A 24,449-nucleotide genomic window follows, 5' to 3' on the forward strand; every position below is an offset into this window, starting at 1 on the left:
TTATCATTTCATTTGTAAATAAATTTTAAATAAATCCATCAATGAACGATCATCAGCTCAGCTAACATGATATTTGTGAATGCATGCGAATACGAAATTGGTTAATTTTAAAACATCTCATTTGAACATATTTTTATACATTTAACGAAAAAAAAAAACATACATACATATATATATATATATATATATATATATATATATAAAAATATAAAAATAATATTTAAACATTTTTAAAACTTTCCCACGGACCCCGGTTGAGAAACACTGCACTAGAAGGTAGAGTACATAGTGCATAGTGGAAGTGTATAGTACATCATTTGGGACACAGCTTTACTATTTACCCCGAAGCGTGTGTTCGGAACAGAAGTAACATAATGAGTAAATGTGCCACGCGCAGAACAACTAATCGATAAGGAGATTCGTTGACGATTTTCATAATCGATTATTAGCGATTTTATTGATTAGCTGTTGCAGCTTTAATCTGCTGCAAACGTCTTGTGAGTCCATGCCTCGACGGATCAGAGCTGTTTTGGCAGCACAAGGGGAACCTACTAGGCTCGTTGTCTCTCACCCCGACCCCGATAATCGGTATTGGCCGATAAAGGCAAATTTTCACACAGGATAGTCTAAAAACATCCGATGATCAGGGCCGATTACATCCTGTCAATCAAAAGAGGGCGGGAAAACACAGGGATTTCGTGCTGTGTGTAAAGATGATGTCTCTTGTGTGGAATGATGAAAAAGCTGCAGTTTGTAAGCTCTACACTGATAAAATTTTACAGAAGTGTGCAGCAGTGAAGCGAGTGTTTTGGCATTGAGTCTAATTTTTCCTTTTTCGCCACGCTGCTTGCGCTGAATTAATGCACCAGTACACCATTGAAAGATTTAAATGAAGATGACTTGACAAAAAAGTATATATATTGCACAGAAAAATATATTTGTAGTGTATTTCATATCCAGTTATTGCTAATACAGTGAGGGAAAAAAGTATTTGATCCCCTGCTGATTTTGTACGTTTGCTCACTGACAAAGAAATGATCATTCTATAATTTTAATGGTAGATTTATTTGAACAGTGAGAGAGAATAACAACAAAAAAAATCCAGAAAAACGCATGTCAAAAATGTTATAAATTGATTTGCATTTTAATGAGGGAAATATGTATTTGACCCCTCTGCAAAACATGACTTAGTACTTGGTGGCAAAACCCTCGTTGGCAATCACAGAGGTCAGACGTTTCTTGTAGTTGGCCACCAGGTTTGCACACATCTCAGGAGGGATTTTGTCCCACTCCTCTTTGCAGATCTTCTCCAAGTCATTAAGGTTTCGAGGCTGACGTTTGGCAACTCGAACCTTCAGCTCCCTCCACAGATTTTCTATGGGATTAAGGTCTGGAGACTGGCTAGGCCACTCCAGGACCTTAATGTGCTTCTTCTTGAGCCACTCCTTTGTTGCCTTGGCCGTGTGTTTTGGGTCATTGTCATGCTGGAATACCTATCCACGACCCATTTTCAATGCCCTGGCTGAGGGAAGGAGGTTCTCACCCAAGATTTGACAGTACATGGCCCCGTCCATCGTCCCTTTGATGAGGTGAAGTTGTCCTGTCCCCTTAGCAGAAAAACACCCCCAAAGCATAATGTTTCCACCTCCATGTTTGACGGTGGGGATGGTGTTCTTGGGGTCATAGGCAGCACTCCTCCTCCTGTGGACAGGTGTCTTTTATACAGGTAACAAGCTGAGATTAGGAGCACTCCCTTTAAGAGTGTGCTCCTAATCTCAGCTCGTTACCTGTATAAAAGACACCTGGGAGCCAGAAATCTTTCTGATTGAGAGGGGGTCAAATACTTATTTCCCTCATTAAAATGCAAATCAATTTATAACATTTTTGACATGCGTTTTTCTGGATTTTCTTGTTGTTATTCTGTCTCTCACTGTTCAAATAAATCTACAATTAAAATTATAGACTGATCATTTCTTTGTCAGTGGGCAAACGTACAAAATCAGCAGGGGATCAAATACTTTTTTCCGTCACTGTATATAAAAAAGTTTATATTACATATTACCAGTTTGATGTTCAATGATGAAGTAGAAATGCTTTTGTTTGTGGTGAGTGAATTTGAAGCCTAACAGGAGGTTTCTTAGAATTCCATCAATGTTAATATGAATTAATAACATTCAATAAGTTAAGAAATCTTACCTTAATCTTCAGAATTTATATGTTAATGTTAATTTGAGTAATGTGTTTTCTGTTTGAGACCAGTTACTGTGAAACAACTTGTTGAAATGGAGAGAATAAAGTTTTTATTTGCATTTCCTTCAGAATTGTGGAATTAATTATTAATTTAAAAGAAGGCATAAAAGGCAGAACTATCAGTATCGGCCGATATCACCCTGAATAATCGGTTATCATATCGGCTGAGAAATTTAATATCAGTGCATCTCTACAATAAAATAAATGTAAAAAATTTATTACTTATCTTTTACTGTGGCTTTTTATATTTCAGCTTCTCACTACTATATTTTTTGTCAAATCTGGTCAGTCATGTATCAATTACATATTTTATTAGTACAACATAGGGGTAATATAAAGCTTTATTACATGAGAAATATTGACTTTAAATGTCAAGAAAAAGTTTGGTAAAAGTGACTAGTTTACAAAAAAAAAGTTCGCAAAAAGTTTAGATCAGCAAGTTGTATAGGCAGAACACTACCAAGGGAGAACCCATCCCAGAGGAGAGAATGAGAGGTGAATGGAGGGAAATAGACTACAGCCCCAGTGTTGTGTGTTAGCAATTTGGCTAATGAAGCAGGCTCAACTAACTGAGAATGGTAAAGTGAAGGAAACCCATTCAGCAGAGTTAGTGGTGTTTAAAGCATGTGGAAAATTTAAAGCAGACAATGCTGAGGGAAGACCCGACCTGATGGGTAGAATAGAGGGAACCCCAACTCTAGCATGTTACTGGAATCCAGCTAACTTAGTAAGCTCAAAGTAAAAGCACGCAGTATAGCATGCAACCATGTTTCCTTCATGTATTCACAATCCCACAGGTTTTGTAGATGGCAAGGATGTGAAATGCTCGGAGGACATGGCAATGAGATATAACCCAAACCATCAGGAAGAATGATAGCTGATTAACGATACTGAGCAACAACAAAATGCAAATTAAATGAACAAGTGACAGCTAATACTGCTAGCAATAATAATAATAATAATAATAATTCAAACCACCTCAACGCTAGCAGGTGCCACAAATTTACATAGAGAACCCCAGAAAACATTAAAATGCATTAAAAAAAAATACCTCACTACAGAAAACGAAATGATTGGAGTCATGGTGTACATGTGTTCCAAAACGCATATGAGGAAATAAAGGTAAAGATGACTGTATAATGGCATTTATTCAAAATACTGCACCATACATCACTGTAGACCTGATGTTTTCACAAAGATTTAGTCACATACTCCGGTAAACTGTACAAATAAATCAGATCAATTGTCTGGTTGTCAATTATTTCAACAGACCAGAGCACGAAATGGTTGTAAACAACCACCTGGTAAACATGGCATGGAAAGACATCCATTAAAAACATACTATTTATAAGCTTCATTAAACTCAACACTATATGGCCAAATGTTTGTGGGCACCTGATCATCACACCCATACAGTGCCCTCCACTAATATTGGCACCCTTGGAAAATATGAGCAAAGAAGGCTGTGAAAAAATTGTCTTTATTGTTTAACCTTTAGATCCTTTGTTAAAAAAAATTCACAAAAATACTCTGCTCTCAAGGATATCAAACAATTGCAAACACAACACAGTTTTATCCAAAAAAAAATCTTTGTTAAATATAGGTGTGCAACAATTATTGGCACACCTATGAATTCATATATAATTTTATATATATATATATATATATATATATATATATATTGTAGATAAAAATATAACACAAATAAGTATATTCCTGTTGATATTTTACTTTTTTTAGTACACCTGGGTGACTAGGAACAGCAAATTGTTAACCATGACTTCCTGTTTCACAGGGGTATAAATATGAGGAAACACATAAGTCAAATACCCTTAATCAGTCAGAAAGATGGGCAAGACCAAAGATTATAACTGATGTGCGACAAAATGTTGTTGAGCATCACAAAATATGAAGTGGCTATAAGAAAACAGCACAAGCATTGAAAATGCCCATTTCCACCATTAGGGCAATAATTAAAAAGTTCCAGTCATGTGGAAATGTTATGAATCAACTCAGAATTGGACGTGTGTCTATTGTCTCAATGCACTATAAAGAGGATGGTTCGAGTGGCCAAAAAACCTCCAAGGATCACAGCTGGAGAATTGCAGAAGTTAGTTGCATCTTGGGGTCAGAAAGTCTCCAAACCTACAATTCGAAGTCCCCTACTTCACCACAAGTTGTTTGGAAGGGTTTCAAGAAAAAAACCTTTACTCGCCAAAAATAAACTCAAGCATCTTCAGTTTGCCAGACACCAGACATGTTCACAAGTCCCTGAGGTCCAAGTCAAGTCTCAAGTCTTTGAGGTGGAGTCCAAGTCTTTTGGCACGAGTAAGATGGCATCATTGTGTGTGGCTTACCGTCTGTCGTTTGCCTGTCCTCTGCTAGTTTGTTTGTTTTAACGTGTTACTGGTTTCTTTTATTTCCAAGTTGTTTCGCTGCTATTAGTGTACAATCGGCAAACGCTCTTAAATCTTCAAACCGCAACTGATGTTCTGCCTAATCAAGTCCAGAGAGGCCCAAAAGACTCTCCCCTCTCTTCCTAGCATCCTTACCAATATGCCTACGCTACCCTCTGTACCGCCTTCCTGGGGAAAAAGCACCAGAATAGACAGGGAAAGTGGGGAGGTGTGGTTGTCAAGCTCAAGCTCCTGCTTCAATCAAGCAGTGAGTCTAGTCTTCGTCTGGACATGTTTACGCGTAATGGTTCGTCAGTCTCTACATACTACTGGAATATCCCCATTGTACTGATCTCATGTGATCAGCTGCCTCTGCACCGCTCGCCTCGCCTGCAGCGTGGTGGTTCATCACCTCCACCTGCTGCGTCGGGCAACGCAGCCATCCGAGGACCTAGTGCGAATAAAGATGGCCTTGGTCAATGGTAAACAAGACTTTTATTCTTAATGACTTTTTTTTACCTCGCAAACCCTGGATTTTCTATTTATTACTGAAGTAGTTAGTCCTACTCTTTTAAATTTGATGAATAAGTGCCTTGAAACAGGAGTTGTCCCTGACTATTTGAAGCATGCCTCTGTACAACCCAGACTTAAAAGGCCTAATCATGATTCCCCAGTTCTATCAAATTTTAGACCCATTACTAACCTCTCTTTTTTTAATCTAAAATACTGGAGAAAGTAGTTCTCCACCAACTTCAGAGTTTCCTGGTTGAAAACAAGATTTTTGATATGTTTCAATCAGGTTTTAGGAAATCTCATTCTACTGAGACAGCGCTCTTAAAAGTTTTAAATTATGTTTAATTAGCCACTGACTCCGAAGAATCTGCAGCGCTAATACTTTTAGATCGGAGTGCTGCTTTTGTCCCACCTAGAACAGGTTTTGGGCATAAGGGGTTCAGCCTTAATTTGGATTAAATGGTACCTTACAAACAGGAGTTTATCAGTCAATATATGGCAATTTCACTCTGATGCTGTTCCTTTGGTGTCCCCCAAGGTTCTACTCTGGCTCCCATACTGTTCTCTCTCTATATGCTGCCACTTGGTTGTATTTTTAAGATATATGGTGTATATATATATATGGTTTAAGATATCTTACCACTGTTACACAGATGACACACAAATTTATCTTCCTCTGAATGACAAGATCGGCTTAGACCCCGTGGTTGTTAAATCATGGGTGTCTTTAAACTTTTTAAGTTTAAACGAGTCTAAAACAGAGATTGTTGTTTTTACTCCTTCTGACGCCAAGATTATAGCTAATCTAAATCTTGATGTCTTAACACCCTATGTTATGCCCTATGTGGACAAATCTGGGAGTCCTTGTGGACAGTGCAGTAAAGCTGGATAGACAAGATAATCATGTTGTAAAAGCTACTTTTTATCAATTGCAAGCCTTGGTGAAAATAAAGTCTTTTCTCTCTTTTGAGAACACTGAACATGTGATCCATGCTTTTATTTCCACTAGGCTTGATTACTGTAACTCTGTGTACCTGGGGATTAGCCATTCTTCTTTAGCTCACCTTCAGATGGTTCAAAATGCGGCTGCTAGAGTTTTAACAGGAGCCCGAAAGCGTGAGCATATTACCCTTGTTCTACGGTCTATACGTTGACTACCTGTTTACTATAGAATTGATTTTAAAGTACTCTTATTGGTTTTTAAATCTCAAAATGGTTTAGCACCCTCATACCTCTCTGACCTGCTGATAGATCACCATCAAGTGAGAGCTCTTAGGTCTGCCGATCAAAGCCTTTTAGCTGTTCCAAATCTAGGTTAAAGTCTAGGGGTAATCAGCATTCGCCATAACCGCTCCTAAACTTTGTAACAGCCTGCCAATTCAAATTAAAACTGCCCCCACACTACCGATTTTTAAATCTAAGTTAAAAACATTTCCATTTGATCTGACCTACAATTTATGATGTGATGCTTTACTGTGTATGCTCTGTTTTTGATTCATGTGTGACTTTGTGCCTGTCTTATTGTATTTGACTGTAATTTTTGTTTTATTATACAGCACATTGGTCAACGGTAGTTGTTTTTAATAGTGCTTTATAAATAATAAATTGACTGATTGATTGAAGTCAAGTCTTTGAGGTGGAGTCCAAATCAAGTCTCAAAAATAATGGTCACCCGGAACTCAATTTTTAAGTCATTTTTATTGGAAATTCAGTTTGAAGCAATCTTAGAGCATGATTAGCTTGACTACTCCCTTCAAAGTGTGCTTTGGAGGGTGATTTATACCATTTGGAACACAGACTTTTGAACTGTATTTTGAACTATTTGAGTTGCCATAGTTTGCTGTAGTTCTCAATTAATGATGGGTAAGGTAGCAAGCGCCAGTGGTAACAAAACCCCTGATATTATATGCATATGGTAGCTAATACTTTTTTTTTTTGGGGGGGGGGGGGGACAACAACAGAAAAAAAAAAACATGAACAGGACATGCAAACATTTGTACTTCTGGAAAATGGATAGCAAGCAAGCCCCTGACAGCTGTGTAACACCACAGCTTCCCTTTGGATTAACTGATTGCTTTTCAAAATAAATGACACAAAGATTATCACAAGGTAAGACTTGGCTATATTGTTATTTTTTGTTCTTCAGTTATGCAACAGCACTTTTCCAATGGGTGATGAATGACGTGCCTTCAGATGAGTCACGAGTGTATATAATAATGCTGGCTCGGTGTGTTTAGAGATGAATTGTTGTGATATTTGCTGCTGCAGCACATACTGATAGGGAATGAATGAATGAGGAATGAATAGAAAAATGCAGTGTTTGATGCTGTCACATGGGGTATTAACGAAAGAACGTAACTGAGAATGCCAAACCAAAATGACTTGGTTTTTTTCCACGAGTCTCTGTCTTCAAGTCCAAGTCAAGTCACAAGTAATTTTTTTGCGACTTGAGTCCAAGTAGCAGAGTCGAGTTTCCATCTCTGCCAGACACTACTGGAACTTCAAATGGGATCAGGTTCTATGGTCAGATGAAACCAAAAATAGAGCATTTTGGCAATGAACATCACAGGTGGTTTCGACACACACAGGTAGCCATATGGAAAAGTACCTCATGCCCATGGTTAAATATGGTGGTGACTCATGTTTTGGGGCTGTTTTTCTACCAGAGGACCTGGACATTTTGTTAGGATACATGGCATCATGGACTGTTGATATCAACAGATATTAAATGAAAACCTGACTGCCTCGGCCAAAAAGCTTAAAATGGGCCACAGTTAGATCTTCCAGCAGAACAATGATCCAAAACATATATCAAAATCAACTCAAAAATGGTTTACTGACCACAAAATCAAGGTACTGCCATGGCCATCAGAGTCCCCTGACTTGAAACCCATAGAAAACCTGTGGGGTGAACTGAAGAGGAGAGTCCACAAGCATAGACCTCGAAATTTGAAGGATCTGGAGAGATTCTGTATGAAGGAATGGTCTCAGATCCCTTGCCATGTATTCTCCAACCTCATCAGGCATTATAGGAGAAGACTCAGAGCTGTTATCTTGGCAAACGGTGGTAGCACAAAGTATGGAATAAAAGGGTGGCAAAAATTGTGCCTCACATACATTTAACAAGAAAAAAATTATAAATCTGTGTTTTGTTTGCAATTGTTTGATATCCATGAGAGCAGAATATTTTTGCAAATTTATTTAACAAAAGATCGAAAGGTTAAACAATAAAGAGAATTTTTCACATATTAGTGGAGGGCACTGTATGTGCTTGTTGAAATATTCCAGATTTAGTTCCCCCTTTCCTACAAGAATCTCCACTCTTCTGGGAAGGCTATCCACTAGGTTTTGGATTGTGGATGGGGGATTTGCTCATTCAACCACAAGAGCATTAATGAGGCTGGGGACTGATGTTGGGCAAGGAGTCATGTAGTCTGCCCTCCAGTTCATCCCAAAAGTGTTCAGTGGGGTTGAGGTCAAGTTATTTTGTGCAGGCCACTCAAGTTTTTCTATTCCAACCTTGGCACATCAAGTCTTCATGGACCTTGCTTTGTGCAAAGGGGCATTATCATGCTGCATGCTTGGGTATTGGATTGGTGTCATCTCTACACACAATACTGGATATTAAATTCCCAATTACTACACACATTCTGCCCAAAAATGGCTTACGAGTTGCTATCAGCAGAACAACAGCAACATTGCTACAACTAATTATTTAAACAGCCATTAAAAGTGCTCTTGGCACCCTGACATAATCAAGTCTTAAACTAATTAGCAGTTGATTTTGCTCAGGATTTAGGCTAAAACATATTTTAAATGCACATTATCTATCATTCACAAACATCTGCTAGGAAAATATAGCTACCACAGTGCTATAATAATGCAACAAATTATATAAACATTTATGCAAAAATGGTCAAAGGATCATGAATGGGAACAGTGATCCCAATTCAAAGCCAAAACATGACTTACATGAGAACGCCTCCACAACCAACAAGTTTAGTCCTCCTTGCAGCTAATTTGTATGCCAGAACTACCCTTAAAATATACTTCAAACAGGAAGGAAGCTATTGAAGAAAAACTAATTCAGACTCTTGACCTTGCTGTGACCATGACCCTGTTTGGATCAATTCCAAAATCTAAACAGTTCATCTGCTGGTTACAATGATAATTCCATATAAGTCCAACAAATATTCAACCACTCATTCTTGAAATATTGCACTAACAAGAATCTCAGACAGATGCACCGACACACTGATGGATGGATGGATGGATGGACCAATGAAAATTGGTCATGAAGGTGTAAGTAACATCTTTGTATGATAAACATGAAGGAAGCTATTGAAGAGAAACTATTTCAGACTCTTGACCTTGCTGTGACCATGACCCTGTTTGGATCAATTCCAAAATATAATCAGTTCATCTGCTGGTTATAATTATTCCATATAAATCCTCCAAACATTCAGCCAATTGTTCTTGAGCTATCACGCTAACAACAATCTTGGACGGACAGACAGATGGACTACCTGAAAACAATACATCCCCCACTCAGTGGCAGAGGCATAAAAAAATCATAATTCTGATTTCATCAGGAATCATGCAGCACTAACATCTTCAAAATAGGAACTTATGGTCTGTCACTGAACAAGAACCCAAAAAAATACAACGTACTTACTATGACAATGAATATAGTGAAATCATTATGAGCATTGTTGTTATGCATACTCTAGTGCAGATTATGAAAGAATCATAAAATTCTGTTTCTGTTTATTATATAGATTTACTTTAAGTTACATTTAAGTTACACTGTAAATTACATAAAAACAAAGAATAGATTACATCATTCAATTACTTTAGCATGTAAATATGTCTTACAGTTTAAGACAGATGTGTCAGATGAATTTTGTTTTATTTATGTGTCTGTCTTAGCATAGGTTACTCACCTGAGAACCATCTTTCAGCTTGAGGATGCACTCCATAGTGTTGATTGTGACGACCACTGGTTCTGAGCTCAACTTGGTCCATGGTACATGGATTCGCAACTCGTGGATATGACCACTTAGGAAAGTGAAGGGAAGCTTCAGCTCCTGTACCACACGCACAAAAATATGGACAATAAACAACAGACCATAAACCATAACTTTATTCCATACACAAGTACATAAGAGACACCAAAGACAATAGCTGATATAAGAAAGGCTTGTTCCAATTTAGGCCTGTTAAAATTAGTGCTAATCCATTGGATCTGTGTTGTTTTGAAGAACGAGAGCAATGATGATGGAAAATGATGCTGCATTTGAACAGGAACTTGCTATTAAAAGGTATACTGTGAACATTGACTGGATAAATGAAAACATTATAGAAGGATCATCCCGATTACCCACCAATTAAACACGTGTTAAAAAAATGGCTTATAACATACTAAATAACTATCATACAGTTTACATCACTTCTGTTGTATGTGATTGGCCAGGGTTTCTGCAGGGCAGTGAGATCACAAAACAGGAACCTGGCCAGGATATATACACAGTCCTCATCCAGTTAAGGATCATTAGAGGCTTCTTAATTCATCAAAATGATCTGAAAACTCAGTAGGAGATAAATGCACACAGTGCAACAGCTCCATCACACAATCACAGAGCAAAACATTACCAAATAAAATGCACTTAATTTGTAGCTCTTCAAATCATATAACTGAATAAGAGTTATTACAAGTTGCCAGATTACACTGCCCAGTTTAAATATCTTATTTATTTCAAATACACACACAGTGTGTGACCGAAGTAACCAATCTAGCATGTCTCAACACATTCCTGTGTGCGCTGCGTTCCATGAAAGGCTTCTTCTTGAATACACTCCTTATGACATATTTCCTCCTGAATTTTCCAAAATGGCATTACGGAGAGGCTTAAGTGTACAAGAGTGTGAAGCTCACACTGGTGCAACAGTCACCGAAACACTTAAAACAATTAAACTTTTCTCTGCATAAAGCCGTTGGTATCCACGATCACCTGGATATAGTGTAGCGTTCTTTTCCCCCCTCCATTTTCATGTTACACCATTTTTTGAGCGTTACCAAAATTTTTGCAAATCTGGCACAAATTTTTTGTTTGGTGTGGCCTACAAGAACATTTACACACATCTTTATTAAATTATTTATAAACGAGGTCTACTGTGAGTTAAAGGTATCCTTTGGCTTCCTCCAAACATAAATCTGTCCTGCTGTATAAATGGTAAGCTTAACTACTCACCTATTCTAGGCTCTTTACCAAACCAAGTTATTCATCTTTGCGCACTGGCCTTTGATACAAAAGGTAGAATGGTAGTCTTGGCATAAATTTCTCAATTTCACCTCAACAAGATTATGAGACTGAGGTGCTCATTCAACTCCACAGTTACTGTTGTGTCTTGTATTTGTCTTGTCTTGAGAATTCAGCAACTATCAAGTAAAGTGCTTACCTATTCCAATGAGAATGCATTGAAGGAGAAGAAACAAATTCAAATTCAAAGGCCATTCCAAACAGAATATAATTTATGGCATTGCAGGAGGGTGCTGAGATCACCACCACCATGATACTATTTCTTACAGGACCCCAACTAGACCTGGACGACTACGGCAACAAACTTTTATGGAGTGCAGAAACTATGCAGAGACAGATGAAGTCCTGAAAGACAGATAGATCAGATTCAAATAACTTTTTCCAGCAAGGCTGAGAGTGTACTACAGCAATGGAATGAAGGAATACATCTCAGCTGAGGGAGTAAATGGTAAATAGTCTGCACTTATTTAGCGCCTTTTAACATTAGAGGTTTACACTGTTCACCCCTTCACATATACACACACCAAGACGCTAGCCTGCCATCGGAAGCAACTTGGGGTTCAGTGTCTTGCCCAAGGACACTTCGGCATGTGCACCGGGAAGCAAACAGCCAACCCTGTGATTAGTGGACAACCCGCTCTACCACCTGAGCCACAGCCGCCACAAGTGTCTAAGGCAGGGGTGCCCACACTTTTTTGACTTGCGAGCTACTTTTAACATGACCAGTCATAGAGATCTACCTACACTAAAAATGCGAAACATATATTTATTTATATATATACTGACTATACTTCAAATATGTATACACACACAATATATGTTCATGTACCTTGCATAACTGCATGAGCCCTTATGGCACACTACAATTCAGTACATTTTTGGTCATTACCTTACTCTGATGACTTGCACTGAATAGAATCAGCCAGGGTTGCATAGTCCAGACAGTACCTGCTGGTAGCCAGCCTCAAGCAGGCCTCCAAATGATGATCAGTCATTGTGGAACAGTATTTGGACTTAATAATCTTCATGTGGGAAAAGGCTGACTCACATAAATAAGTAGAGCCAAATAATGCAGTCAAGGAGGTTGCACATTTCCTCATGTTTGGGTACTCTTCCCCTGTGAGTAAGTTCCAAAACTGTCCATGAGCCCTGGACTTCAGCTGAATGTCAGTCTGTAGTTTCAAAATCTCATCCTCCACTTCAGACGAGTTCAGGTGAAACAGCGTTGCAATTTTCAATGCGAGTGAATCAACCTCAACATTGTCCCTAAATGAGTAGCACATGAATGTAGCGACGCTCCAGTAAAGCAAAGTCTTGAAAGCGTCTGTCAAACTCTGACCGACAGCTGTCAATCTGCTCCGTGTAGCATGCAATGTTAAATTGCGCACAAGCCTTCCGCTGTGTCTCCAGCTCTGACGCGAGGTTTTGGAAGTTCCCAAAATCATGGCGCTGCAGCTTTGAGGACAGAAGTTGCATTTTCCGTTTAAAGGCATTAACTGGGCTGATCATATTGACCACGGTTTTGTCTTTTCCTTGCAGCTCCAAATTACGAATTAAGCTCATTTAACAGTGAGGTCAGATCGGTTAAAAATGCCAAGTCCAGCAGCCACTGATCATCATTGAGTTGGGTGTATTCTGCATGTTTAACAGCAAAAAGAAACTCCCTTATCTCCGGATAGCGCTCTCGAAATCTCTGCAGGAATTTACCCCTACTAAGCCATCTCATGTCGGTGTGTAGCAGGAGCTCAGAGTGGTCGCAGTCTGCCTTCTCCAGATGTGCACGGAAGAGCCGTCTTTGAAGTGATCTAGCACGTATAGAACAGGCGATCTTCTTTGCCACATCCATGATCTCTTTCATGTTTATCATTTTTGCGCATAAGGCTTGTTGGTGTTTTATGCAGTGGTAATTAAGGAAGTCAGGGAAAGCATCGTCTTCCCTGCACTTTGCAATGAATCCATTTGCGCTGCCAACCATTGCGGGCGCACCGTCCATGGTGACTGATATCAATTTGACACTGGGAGCTGGGTTTTGTCAATGAAGTCTTTAAAAGACTGAAAAATGTCCTCTCCCCGCATGTGTTCTTTCATGGGCAGTATTGTTAACAGCTCTTCTTTTGCAGTCATATCTGTAAACACCATCCAAATAAAAACACACAACTGGGCTTACATCCATAGACTCCTCCAATTGCAGTGAGAAACACTCGCAATGTGTGATGTCCTTCCAAAGCTGTTGTGTCAAATCCTTGGCCATGACCTCACAGCGCTGTGTAATTGTACTTCTTGATAGCTGGAGAGCTTTGATTTAAGATAATATTTCGGTTTTGTTTTTAAAGTCCCGAAACAACGAGTCAGCTGCATCTACGAATGCCTCTTTTATCATCTCTCCGTCTTGGAATGACTTCTTGTGTTTAACGATGGAGTGACCCACCCGGAATGATGCTTCGGTGGCTGCCTTAGCATTTGAAGTCAATCGTGAGAAAAATGACTGCTGTGACAACTGTGATTTTAGTTCCTTCACCTTCCTCTTTCTCAGCTCGTTTTTTGGAGGGAAGTCAGTGTCGTAGTTTTTATGAACAGTCCTAAAGTGCCGCTCTACATTTCCCTTTTTCGGATTAGCAATGGTAGCTTGGCAGATCAGACAAACGCACTTCGAATATGACATCATGAAAAACAAATCATCCTCCCATTCCACATGGAAGTGATAAGTCTTCGGTTTCTTGCTTGATCCCGCTACCTCACTCATTTTGTACCCTTTCTTCAGTAGGAATAAATTGGAAAGTTAACTCCGTGATTTTGCTCGCTAGCCTTTAGCGCTGGCGCGTTTGATCGCACACGCGTGGTGAGAGAAAAGACGAGATCTCAGACTGGCTGCCCTGTACGTCAATGCTAACATCTATTTTTTTTTGAATGGCGATCTACCCGAACTTCCTTTGCGATCGACCGGTCGATCACGATCAACGTATTGGGCACCCCTGGTCTAAGGACATGCCAGTTAAAGTCATTGAACAACCTACTTAACTGACAGAACAAAGTTTAAACGGGCAGATAATGTACAGGAAGACCTTGTGTTATAAGAAGCGATGCAAAGTGAACTTCCAAGTAAATTGTAATGCTACAGCATACAAAGACATCCTAAACAATTATGTGCTTTCCACTTTGTGCCAACTGTTTGGGAAAGGCCAAAGTATGGGTCTCAGTCAGGTGTCTGCAAAGCTTTGGCCATATAGTGCATTTTAATAAGAGGAAAAACAAAAGGAATAAAAAAATGACATTTTTACATGTACAGTCCTCTCCAAAAGAATTGGAACAGCTAGGCTGATTCTTTTTTTTTGCTACACACTGAAGACATTTGGATCTGAGAGCCTGTTAAACCGCTGTATGGTCTTGGCCACCGTGCTGCAGCTCAGTGTCAGGGTCTTGGCAATCTTCTTATAGCCTAGGCCAGTGGTTTTCAAAGTGGGGGCCGCCAGGGGGTGCCCGGGGGGCCTCAACAATTTGGTGTGAAAAATAAATTTGGTGTTTTCTCTTTCTCACTCTCAGACAACCACACACACACAATCATTTCCTAATGTAATGTAAAGATGTAATTATTAATAAAAAAGGGGGATATATTCAGAAGTCTGTATTTTTTGTGTGTTTTAAAGACATCTTGCAAAAGGGGGGCCTCGGTCAAATGTTAATGCCATTTGGGGGGTCTTGCCGTGGAAAAGTTTGGGAACCCCTGGCCTAGGCCATCTTTACGTAGAGCAACAATTCTTTTTTTCAGATCCTCAGAGAGTTCTTTGCCATGAGGTGCCATGTTGAACTTCCAGTAACCAGTATGAGGGAGTGTAAGAGCGATGACACCAAATTTAGCACACCTGCTCCCCATTAACACCTCAGACCTTGTAACACTAACAAGTCACATGACACCAGGGAGGGAAAATGGCTAATTGGGCCCAGTTTGGACATTTTCACTTAGGGGTGTACTCACTTTTGTTGCCAGCGGTTTAGACATTAATGGCTGTGTGTTGAGTTATTTTGAGGGGACAGAAAATTTACACTGTTACACAAGCTGTACACTCACTACTTTACATTGTAGCAAAGTGTCATTTCTTCAGTGTTGTCACATGAAAAGATATAATCAAATATTTAGAAAAATGTGAGGGGTGTACCCACTTTTGTGAGATACTGTACATAAATACACTGATCAACATTAAAATCACCTGCCTAGTATTGTGTCGGTTCTAGGGATGTGACTGTGAGGAAATTTTTCTACTGGTTAATCGAAATGCGACAACACCAGTAATACCAGTATCACCGGGGTTTTTCCCCCTCGCTTTTAAATAGCCTATGAATGCCCGTGTGGCTGTGCACATTTTAATTTCGCTTTCAAATTAGCGGCAATTTGGGAGCAGCAATTGCTTGAATGGTGGGTTCATTATTATTCTTAAAGAAAAACACAACAACAAAACAGTACAATGACAAACTTGCTTATATTAAAACATAGAACTTTTGAAACCAAATCTTCTGCCATCGTCTTGTCAATCAGCTCGCCTCACTCTTGTTACGCAATAAATGAAATCTGATCTGTGCTGCGACTCTGACTCAGACGCGCTCAGTTTTTAATTTTAGTGTCCGTTCTCTAGCTGAACGAAATTATTTTTTTACTATAAAAAAAGCAAACGACAGTGGGGGTGGTGCCGCAATGGGCAAGTGTAACACCGGGAACACCGACTATCACAGCAAGCCTAGTAGATTCCCTTTGTGCTGCCAAAACAGCTCTGATCTGTCATGGACTCCCAAGATGTTTGCAGCAGATTAGAGCTGCAACAACTAATCGATAAAATCGAAAATAATCGATCATGAAAATCGTTGTCAATGAATCTCATTATCGATTAGTTGCTCTGTGCGTGGCACATTTACTCATTATGTTACTTCTGTTCTGAAAACATGCTTCGGGGAGTAAATACTAAAGCCGTGTCCCAAATGACTATGCACTCTACCGTCTAGTGCAGTGTTTCTCAACCGGGGTCCGCGGACCCCTAGTGGTCAGTGGTGTAATTGCAGTGGGTCTGCAGAAAAGTTTTAAAATTGTTTAAATATTATTAATTTTTTTTTTTGTTAAATGTATCAAAACAAAGTTAAATGAGATGTTTAAAACTTAATCAATTTGGTTATTTGCGTGCATTCACAAATATCACGTTAGCTGAGCTGACGATCGTTCATTGATGGATTTATTTAAAATTTATTTACAAATGAAAAGATAATTTGCAAAAACCTACGAGTAGTAGACAAGTTCAAGTGATACATTGATGGATAAAATAAACAAATGATAATTCAGAGAGTCAAATTAAATAACACACCAACAATAAAATGTAAAAAATAAAATCTTGAAATGTTTTGATTCAATTGTTAAATGTCCAATGTTAACATTATTAATGTTAAATATTAATAAAATAAAGTAACCTACATAGAAATGACTTAATAATATAGCCTATAATTGTTATATTTCATAACTGTGGAGTGAGGGGGTCCTTATGGATTGTTCGAAATATGCTAGGGGTCCAGAGCTCACACAAGGTTGAGAACCACAAGTCTAGTGTATGAATTTAAGAAAGGTAGTATCGTCTCAAATGGAACACATTAGTTTTTTACCAACCGGAAGTATAAGTCGCTTCCTAGTCAGTGGCACATGGCATCATACACACGTAATGTGATGCCGCTAGCTTTAGCAGATACCCAGAGTCACCGACCAGGGATGTCACGGGAACTGATACTTCGGTACCAAGTCAGTACCAACATCCTTAAATCGTGACAGTAATTGTTTTTCTGGAGTAGCGTTGGAACCAGTTCTAATGGAGGTACCGAGGTTGCAGTTCTTCCAGACCTGATGGAGGCAGCAAATACACGCAAGTGTTTTCGTCAGTCCACAAGTGGTGAAGAATAACAACAACTACAAGCACACGGGAAAAACTACAGAAGTTTAGCTCCACCGCGACTCGCTGAGAGGAAAGGTGGTATGGAATAAGGAAATATTTCGCATTCGAGGTGGATAACAAGTTTGATAACTAAAATCAGACAGTGTTTGATAACTAAAATACCCCCCGCCCCCCTCTCTCTTTGCCAGTATCAGCCAGAGGAGGATGTCCTCCAGGAGCGTTTTTAATTTAATTATTTTTATTTTATTTTTATACCACACCGTGGTATTGACTTTGGTATCGAGTATCGTGTATTTTTGGTGGTATCAGTACCGACTACTTGATTTTTGGTATCGTGACATCCCTATCACCGACAATGACTTTCTGGAGTTTACTGTTTGTGTCAACGTTACCTTTTATTCCCAACATGACCTCAGTCACCATCAGACATCAGATGGAGGTATAATGAAGTGATTGAGGAAGAAAGTATGCACCCCAGGTCGTTTAAGGCAAGGAAGAATTTTATATTAAACACCCTCAAGTAGATCTAACTTTATAAAGCGGAGTTTGTGTTGCACTGAAGCACGACAATGATGCATGAGCACAAACTTATGTTTTTATCCAAAATGCTCCACTGTGTGCAAAGATTGAGGAAACTGGTGCAAGTTGCTCAAAAGGTTTAGTTTAATTCCAGGTTATTGTCATTATATGTTGTATTTGTGTGCTTGCAGTGTAAATTCTGTTGTTCATTATAACGGAAGTGATCTATTAGTAACGAGGCCGCGTTGCTCCTCACTCACAGCGGGAGCGCAAGTAAGATCTGTAATGTCTAATTAAAACACTACGATCAAAAGTAAAACAATATGCCTAAAAGCAGTTAGTAACAGAAACCATAAGGTGTAGTGAAAGTGAGTTTTTATGATTAATTTAGGACTGTAGTTTAATTCAGTGCTTTTTGTGCATCCATAAAAAATAATGCATAAATGCTATTTTAAATTAAACTACAGTCCTAAATTAATAAATTAATAATATATATTCTGGTGTGTGTGTGTGTGTGTGTGTGTGTGTGTGTGTGTGTGTGTGTGTATTGGGTTCTTTTCAGTCTTATATAATTGGACAAACAGTTGTGTAAAATTTTAGACTGAAGTTTATATTTGTAACACTCAGTTTGTGGATTTTATTTTAAATAAACAAAAAAAGGGTACAGAAAATGTCCCCCCCAATCCGATTAATTGAAAAAATAATCGGCCAACTAATCAATTATGAAAATTAGCAAATCTATTATGTCCTGTAAGCTGAAAGGTGGGGCCTCCATGGATCAGACATGTTTGTCCAGCACATCCCACAAAGGCTAAATCGGATCGAGTTCTGGGGAATTGGGAGGCCAAGTCAACACCTTGAACTCTTTGCCATGTCCCTCAAACCATTCCTGAACAATTTTTGCATTGTGGCAGAGCACAATATCCTGCCACTAGGGAATACTGTTGCCATGAAGGGGTGTACTTGGTCTGCAACAATGGTAATTGGTACGTGTCAAAATAACATCTACATGAATGCCAGGACCCAAGGTTTCACAGCAGTCCATTGCCCAGTGCACCATACTGTCATACTGCATCCTGGTGCCATCTCTTCCCCAGGTAAGTGACGCACATGCACCCAGCCATCCACATGACGTAAAAGGAAACATGATTCATCATACACAGCAAGCTGTGATGCACTGTATTTTCTGACACCTTTCTATCATAGCCAGCATTACGTTTCGCAGCAATTTGTACTACAGTAGTTCGTCTGTGGGTTCAGACCAGACAAGCTGGTGTTTGCTCCCACCGCGCATCAATGAGCCTTGGGTGCCCAAGACCCTGTGCCCAGTCCACCGGCTGTCCCTCCTTGACCACTTTTGGTAGGTACTAACCACTGCATACCAGGAACACCATAACAATTTGGCCCTTGTAAAAGTCGCTCAGATCCTTACGCTTGCCCATTTTCCTGCTTCCAACACATCAACTTCAAGAACTGACTGTTCACTTGCTGCCTAATATATCCCACCCATTGACAGGTGCCAGTCATATAACTGTTTACTATAATTCCTTCACATAAATTTAATCTTATTGTACTACTTTATCTCTGTATGATTTAGAGCAGGCAGAATTAACCGTTATTTTTATTCTATCAACGGGATAATCCATGTCTAGATGTGCATTACATGATTTTCATGGATCTTTGCCTCCACACCGTGCATTAAACACACCTAGCCGTGGATAATCCCTTATTCTCATATTACTGAGGTGAAAATGGTACACTGAATTTCATTCCGTTTGATATTTTATTCTAAAACACTGAAACTTGAAATCAATTATTATAAGGTGACTTTGGATTTATGTTGGATTGGATTAAGTCTTTTGGGATACATATGTACCAGCTTTGCAAACAATGTTGGAGTGATTTGGGCCCATTCTTCTCTGTAGATTTGCTCCAGGTTGTTCAGGTTGGTTGGGTGATGCTTGTGTACTGCAATTTTCAAATAGTGCCACAGATTCTCCATTGGATTGAGATCAGGACTTTGACTGGCCCACTGTACATTTTCCTTTTTGTTCCTGAGGCACTCCAATTTTGCTTTGGCCTTGTGCTTGGAATCACTGTCCTGCTGAAAGGTAGCTTGTTCCTCACAAGCTTCAGTTTGTTTTAGCAGACTGAAGCAGGTTCTCTTGCATTATCTCCCTATATTTTGCTCTATCCATTCTTCCTTCAATTCTAACAAGATGCCCAGTCCCTGCTGATGGGAAGCATCCCCACAGCATGATCCTGCCACCACCATACTTCACTGTAGGGATGGAGTGTCTTGAAGCATGGGAAGTTCTAGGTTTGTGCCACATATAACGCTTTGAGTTTTGGCCAAAAAGCTCTATCTTGTTCTAATCTGACCACAAAACTGTTTTCTACATCACAGCTGGGTCACTCTCATGCTCTCAAACTTCAGACATGCTTTCAGATGGTACTTTTTGAGCAACTGCTTTTTTTTGCCCTCCCATACAAGCCATTGCTATACAGTGCGCTTGATATGGTTGAACATGACAGAAGGCAGTGACAGTGCTTCGGAGAATTTCCAACCTTCCAAGAGGTTTTGTGACCAAGTCATTCTCTTCAATTGCTAGTATGGTACATTTTAAGTCCATACAGTATAAAAACATCACAATTGTTACATATGATTTGATCGTTTATTTTATTAAATATCAAAATTCTAAAAGGTATTATATCTGACACCTACAGGAACATTTTCAGTTGGTTTTACAACTGTAAGTCATTCTCTTCAAATGCTATTTAATTTAGAAATGTGTATAACAATGTCGTATGTAACTTTAGAGATGGTCCCTTAATTTACGAATATCGAACATCCAGCTTCAAGCCAATTTTATGTCAGTCTTTCCCCCTTCGCTTTTAAATTGCTTAGGAATACTGAGCAGTTGCACGCATTTTACTTTCACTTTCGAAATAGCGGCAATTGCTTTAATGGTGGGTTCATTATCATTCTTAATGAAAAACAGAACAACAACAAAACAGTACAATGACAAACTTGATTATATTAAATCTTCCGTCAGACAGCTCGCCTCACCTTCGTCACGTGCTAAATGAAATCTGAATCCTGCTGATATGTGCTGTGTCTCTGACTCATTCGGCTCATGCTGAATTGAGCAGACGCGTTCAGTTTTTAATTGTAACATCCATTTTCACGTTCAAAAAACAATGCATGCTGTGTCTGCGTCTGACTCTTGCTGGGTGTGTGTGGACAGTAGGGCTGCAACTAACGATTATTTTCATATTCAATTAGTTGACCGATTATTTTTCTGATTAATCAGCTGGGGAGGGGGGGCAAACTTTCAGTACCATTTTTTAAATGTGACACGGTAATACTAACCATCAGGGAATTTTATCGTGAAACTGGTAACCGTTTCATCCCTAATGCCAATAATGAAATGTTTTAATGAATTTAAACTATTTACAGGACAACAAATGCACAGGCACTGATATAGGTGTACAACCCATAATGAAGGTTTAAAATTTCTCTACAAATGTGCTTTTAAACAAAAGATTCTTTTACCTGCTCCAGAACATCCAGCTTGAGATCCAACTTGCTAAGCACCACATCACCCCCCCAGAGTGAGAGCTGCAGGTCAGAAGGCTTCAGGTTCTTGATGTAACGGTTCACGTAGCTCATCAACAGTGGAGTGACGTATGACTCCAACATCCTGACTGTCTCTTAGTCCTGCACAAAGAAATCATGGTTCAGAAAAAACGGGCACTGACTAAAAGGAACACAGGGCACTGATGCATTAACTTGCTTTATTTTTTGTAAAAAGGAGGTGATGGAGTACTGTGGTATACTGTTTAATAGCACTTTTATTTGGTACACTGTATAGGAGACAAAACTCCAGTTCTGGAGAACCAGTGCAGCATAGTTTGCTAATTTCATTGTTGAAACACAACAGAATCAACTCATCAGTTAATAGCTAGGTTTAGTACTTACAGAAGAGAAACGTGTTGGAGCTTCATCTAATTTCAAATGTGCTATCTTTTGTTTCATTAGATGGTGCTCAGTTGAGTCTTGATGAACTTATCTGCTTATATTACAGGTTATCACAAATGCTTAGTGGATATCTTAAGTTTGCCTTGTTAAAAAGATAACTTTAGTCAATACATTTACACTAGTCAAAAATGCTAAATAATGGCTAACAGTCAATAATTTTAGTCAAATATGTTATCAGACTAGTAATTCTCCACCACAATACAGTTTGATTTATTATGTTAACATCCTGTCAAGGAGTTATTTTCACCACCACTGACTGTGTTGCTGAAAAAGAGACTGGTTGAGTTGATGTAACTAATATTAATAAATCCATTGATATAGCAGAGTTGGAAAACAAATTATGGAGCTGGCAACAAGCATGGGCCAAATACAAGAGCTGTTAGCAGGAATTCAACAGCACAATGAAGTACAGAGCTCAGGGGAGTCTAGTACAACTGGCTGAGACACACCTTGATGTGGTGTGTCTCACTCTCTGAACTCGAGGCACACTTCAACAGGAACTGCTGCAGTCTGAAAATGCAAGTATTGCACAGGATAAAAGCAGAGGCATTGAATATACTGCAGACTGATGTTAAACCACACAGCACCAGCTGCTGTTTGTACGTGGACAGGTCTGTGACTAACAGGTCCAAGAGGCATGAAATCATCACCTCCTTCTCTTCACAACATGAACAAAACACATGAAGCAATAGAATGCCTTTAGCTGTTCATCTGTATTCACCCCTGTTCCTGTGAACCCCCTAAACGATTGTTTAACCCCCTAAACAATTATTCTGTTGTACAGGTCATATGATTTCACTATAAATACACCTGCTTCTGGAAGAACCCAGAGTATGTTAGAGAACATACCTAAACACACAGCGTCAAAGAGACCAAGCCCAGGACAAAGTTCTAGAAAAATAATCAATCATTGTTTGGTTATTAAAAGTCCCAAACTTTGAACATTCCACAGCATGACATTAAATCCATTACTAAAAATGCAGTTGTATGTGTCCTTTACTTTTAGAGAGGATTAATTATGCACACAGGTTATTCAGCTATTGGGTTTTTTTCCCCCCAAAGGTACATCTAATGTTAATGGCAGGTTAAAAGGTGAAATAAAAAGGGCCAAACAGTCACCTAAATAACACAGTATAAAAATAAAATAAAATAAAAATTTCATGTCTAAACCTAACAAATTCAGTTGGTGTTCATGCATGAATGGCAATATGTAGTCACAATGATGTGTGCTTTGCAACTGCATTTCTTACATTGGATACTGGTTTTTATGTCCCTTGGGGCCAAAATTATAACAACGGTTGCCAGGTCTCAGCTACTTTTCCATCCCAACTACATATCAAAAACTGCACATAAAGACCTGAAACGATCCCAAAAATGGAACGAGGAGAAAAATATTTCTTCTTTTGCTCAGTCCTTGCGTGAGGATTTTTAAAATTATTTCCAATCTCTGCAATATTCCTTTTAGTCATTGTCGAGTGTGGACACTCCATAATCGATCTCTCACTCTTTGCAATATGCATTATTTGGCCTAAAGTATGTGGACACCTGACCATCACAACCAGACATGCTTTTTGAACATACCGTTCCAAAATCATGGGCATTACTATGGACTTGGTCCACACTTTGCTGTTATAATAACCTCCACTCTTCTGGTAAGGCTTGATGTTAGATTTTGGAGCATGGCTGTAGGGATTTGCCCACTCAGCCACAAGAGCATTAGTGAGGACATCAGGTACTGATGTCGGGCGAGGAGCTCTGGCATGCAATTGGCATTCCAATTCATTCAAAAAGTGCTCAGTGGGGTTGATGTCAAGGCTCTGTGCAGGCCACTCCAGTTCTTCCACTCAAACCATGTCCTTCAAGGACCTCCTTTGTGCAAAGTCACATTGTCATGATGAAACAGGTTAGTTCCAGTGTAGGAACATCTCAAATCTACCATATACAAAGACATTATAGGCAACTAGGGCTTGGTTTTCCCACCGTGTTCCAAAAGTTTTTAAAAACATGACCATCCTAACCCTGATTATAACTGTGTGTATATGTGTGTGTTTGTGTGTGTGTGTTCTGCATATTCATTATCTCTGGCTAACCAGAGCACATTAAGTCATTAATCTCCTGCCAATCAGATGACAGAAACCATGACAGAAAACAATAGCAAATCGGCCACATCAGACCAGAATAAAACAGAAGGGTTAAATGTCACCGAGAACGCAAAACATTTGGTGTGCATCATTATATGATATGTTGCCATGTTGTCAATGTGTAACTCTGTACTGGCTACGACAGTTCGTTCATGAGTTATTAGCAAATATCGAAAATAAAAATAACATTACCCTTACTGATTGTGCTTACTACGACGATGTGTGTTCACAACCAGAGCAACGAACAAATACATGTCCAAACTAACAACCTTTAAAACAAACATGATTCTTGGGTAGAATCGACACACACGTCCATGTGACCAATGCCTGTGACTTCGGAGTATGTG

At 39.1% G+C, this 24,449-nt stretch overlaps 1 protein-coding gene across 9 annotated transcripts in view; it reads right to left on the reverse strand.

Moving 5' to 3' along the window:
• LOC128599569 (intermembrane lipid transfer protein VPS13B) overlaps positions 1 to 24,449 on the reverse strand; it is a 252,991-nt gene that overhangs the window by 227,016 nt on the left and 1,526 nt on the right. For 7 of the 9 annotated variants that reach the window (XM_053611298.1, XM_053611301.1, XM_053611300.1 and 4 more), the window contains exons 2-3: positions 21,476 to 21,640; positions 10,103 to 10,246 (exon numbers count right to left, since the gene is read on the reverse strand). In XM_053611298.1, the coding sequence (XP_053467273.1) occupies positions 10,103 to 10,246; positions 21,476 to 21,622 (291 nt within the window). In that variant the 5' untranslated portion in view covers positions 21,623 to 21,640. Of the gene's footprint in view, positions 1 to 10,102; positions 10,247 to 21,475; positions 21,641 to 22,410; positions 22,472 to 24,449 lie in introns of all 9 variants that reach the window. The other 2 variants (XM_053611299.1, XM_053611297.1) reach the window with 1 other exon arrangement.

The sequence above is a fragment of the Ictalurus furcatus genome, chromosome 23 (assembly GCF_023375685.1).
Source record: "Ictalurus furcatus strain D&B chromosome 23, Billie_1.0, whole genome shotgun sequence".
In the NCBI taxonomy this organism is placed as follows: Eukaryota; Metazoa; Chordata; class Actinopteri; order Siluriformes; family Ictaluridae; genus Ictalurus; species Ictalurus furcatus.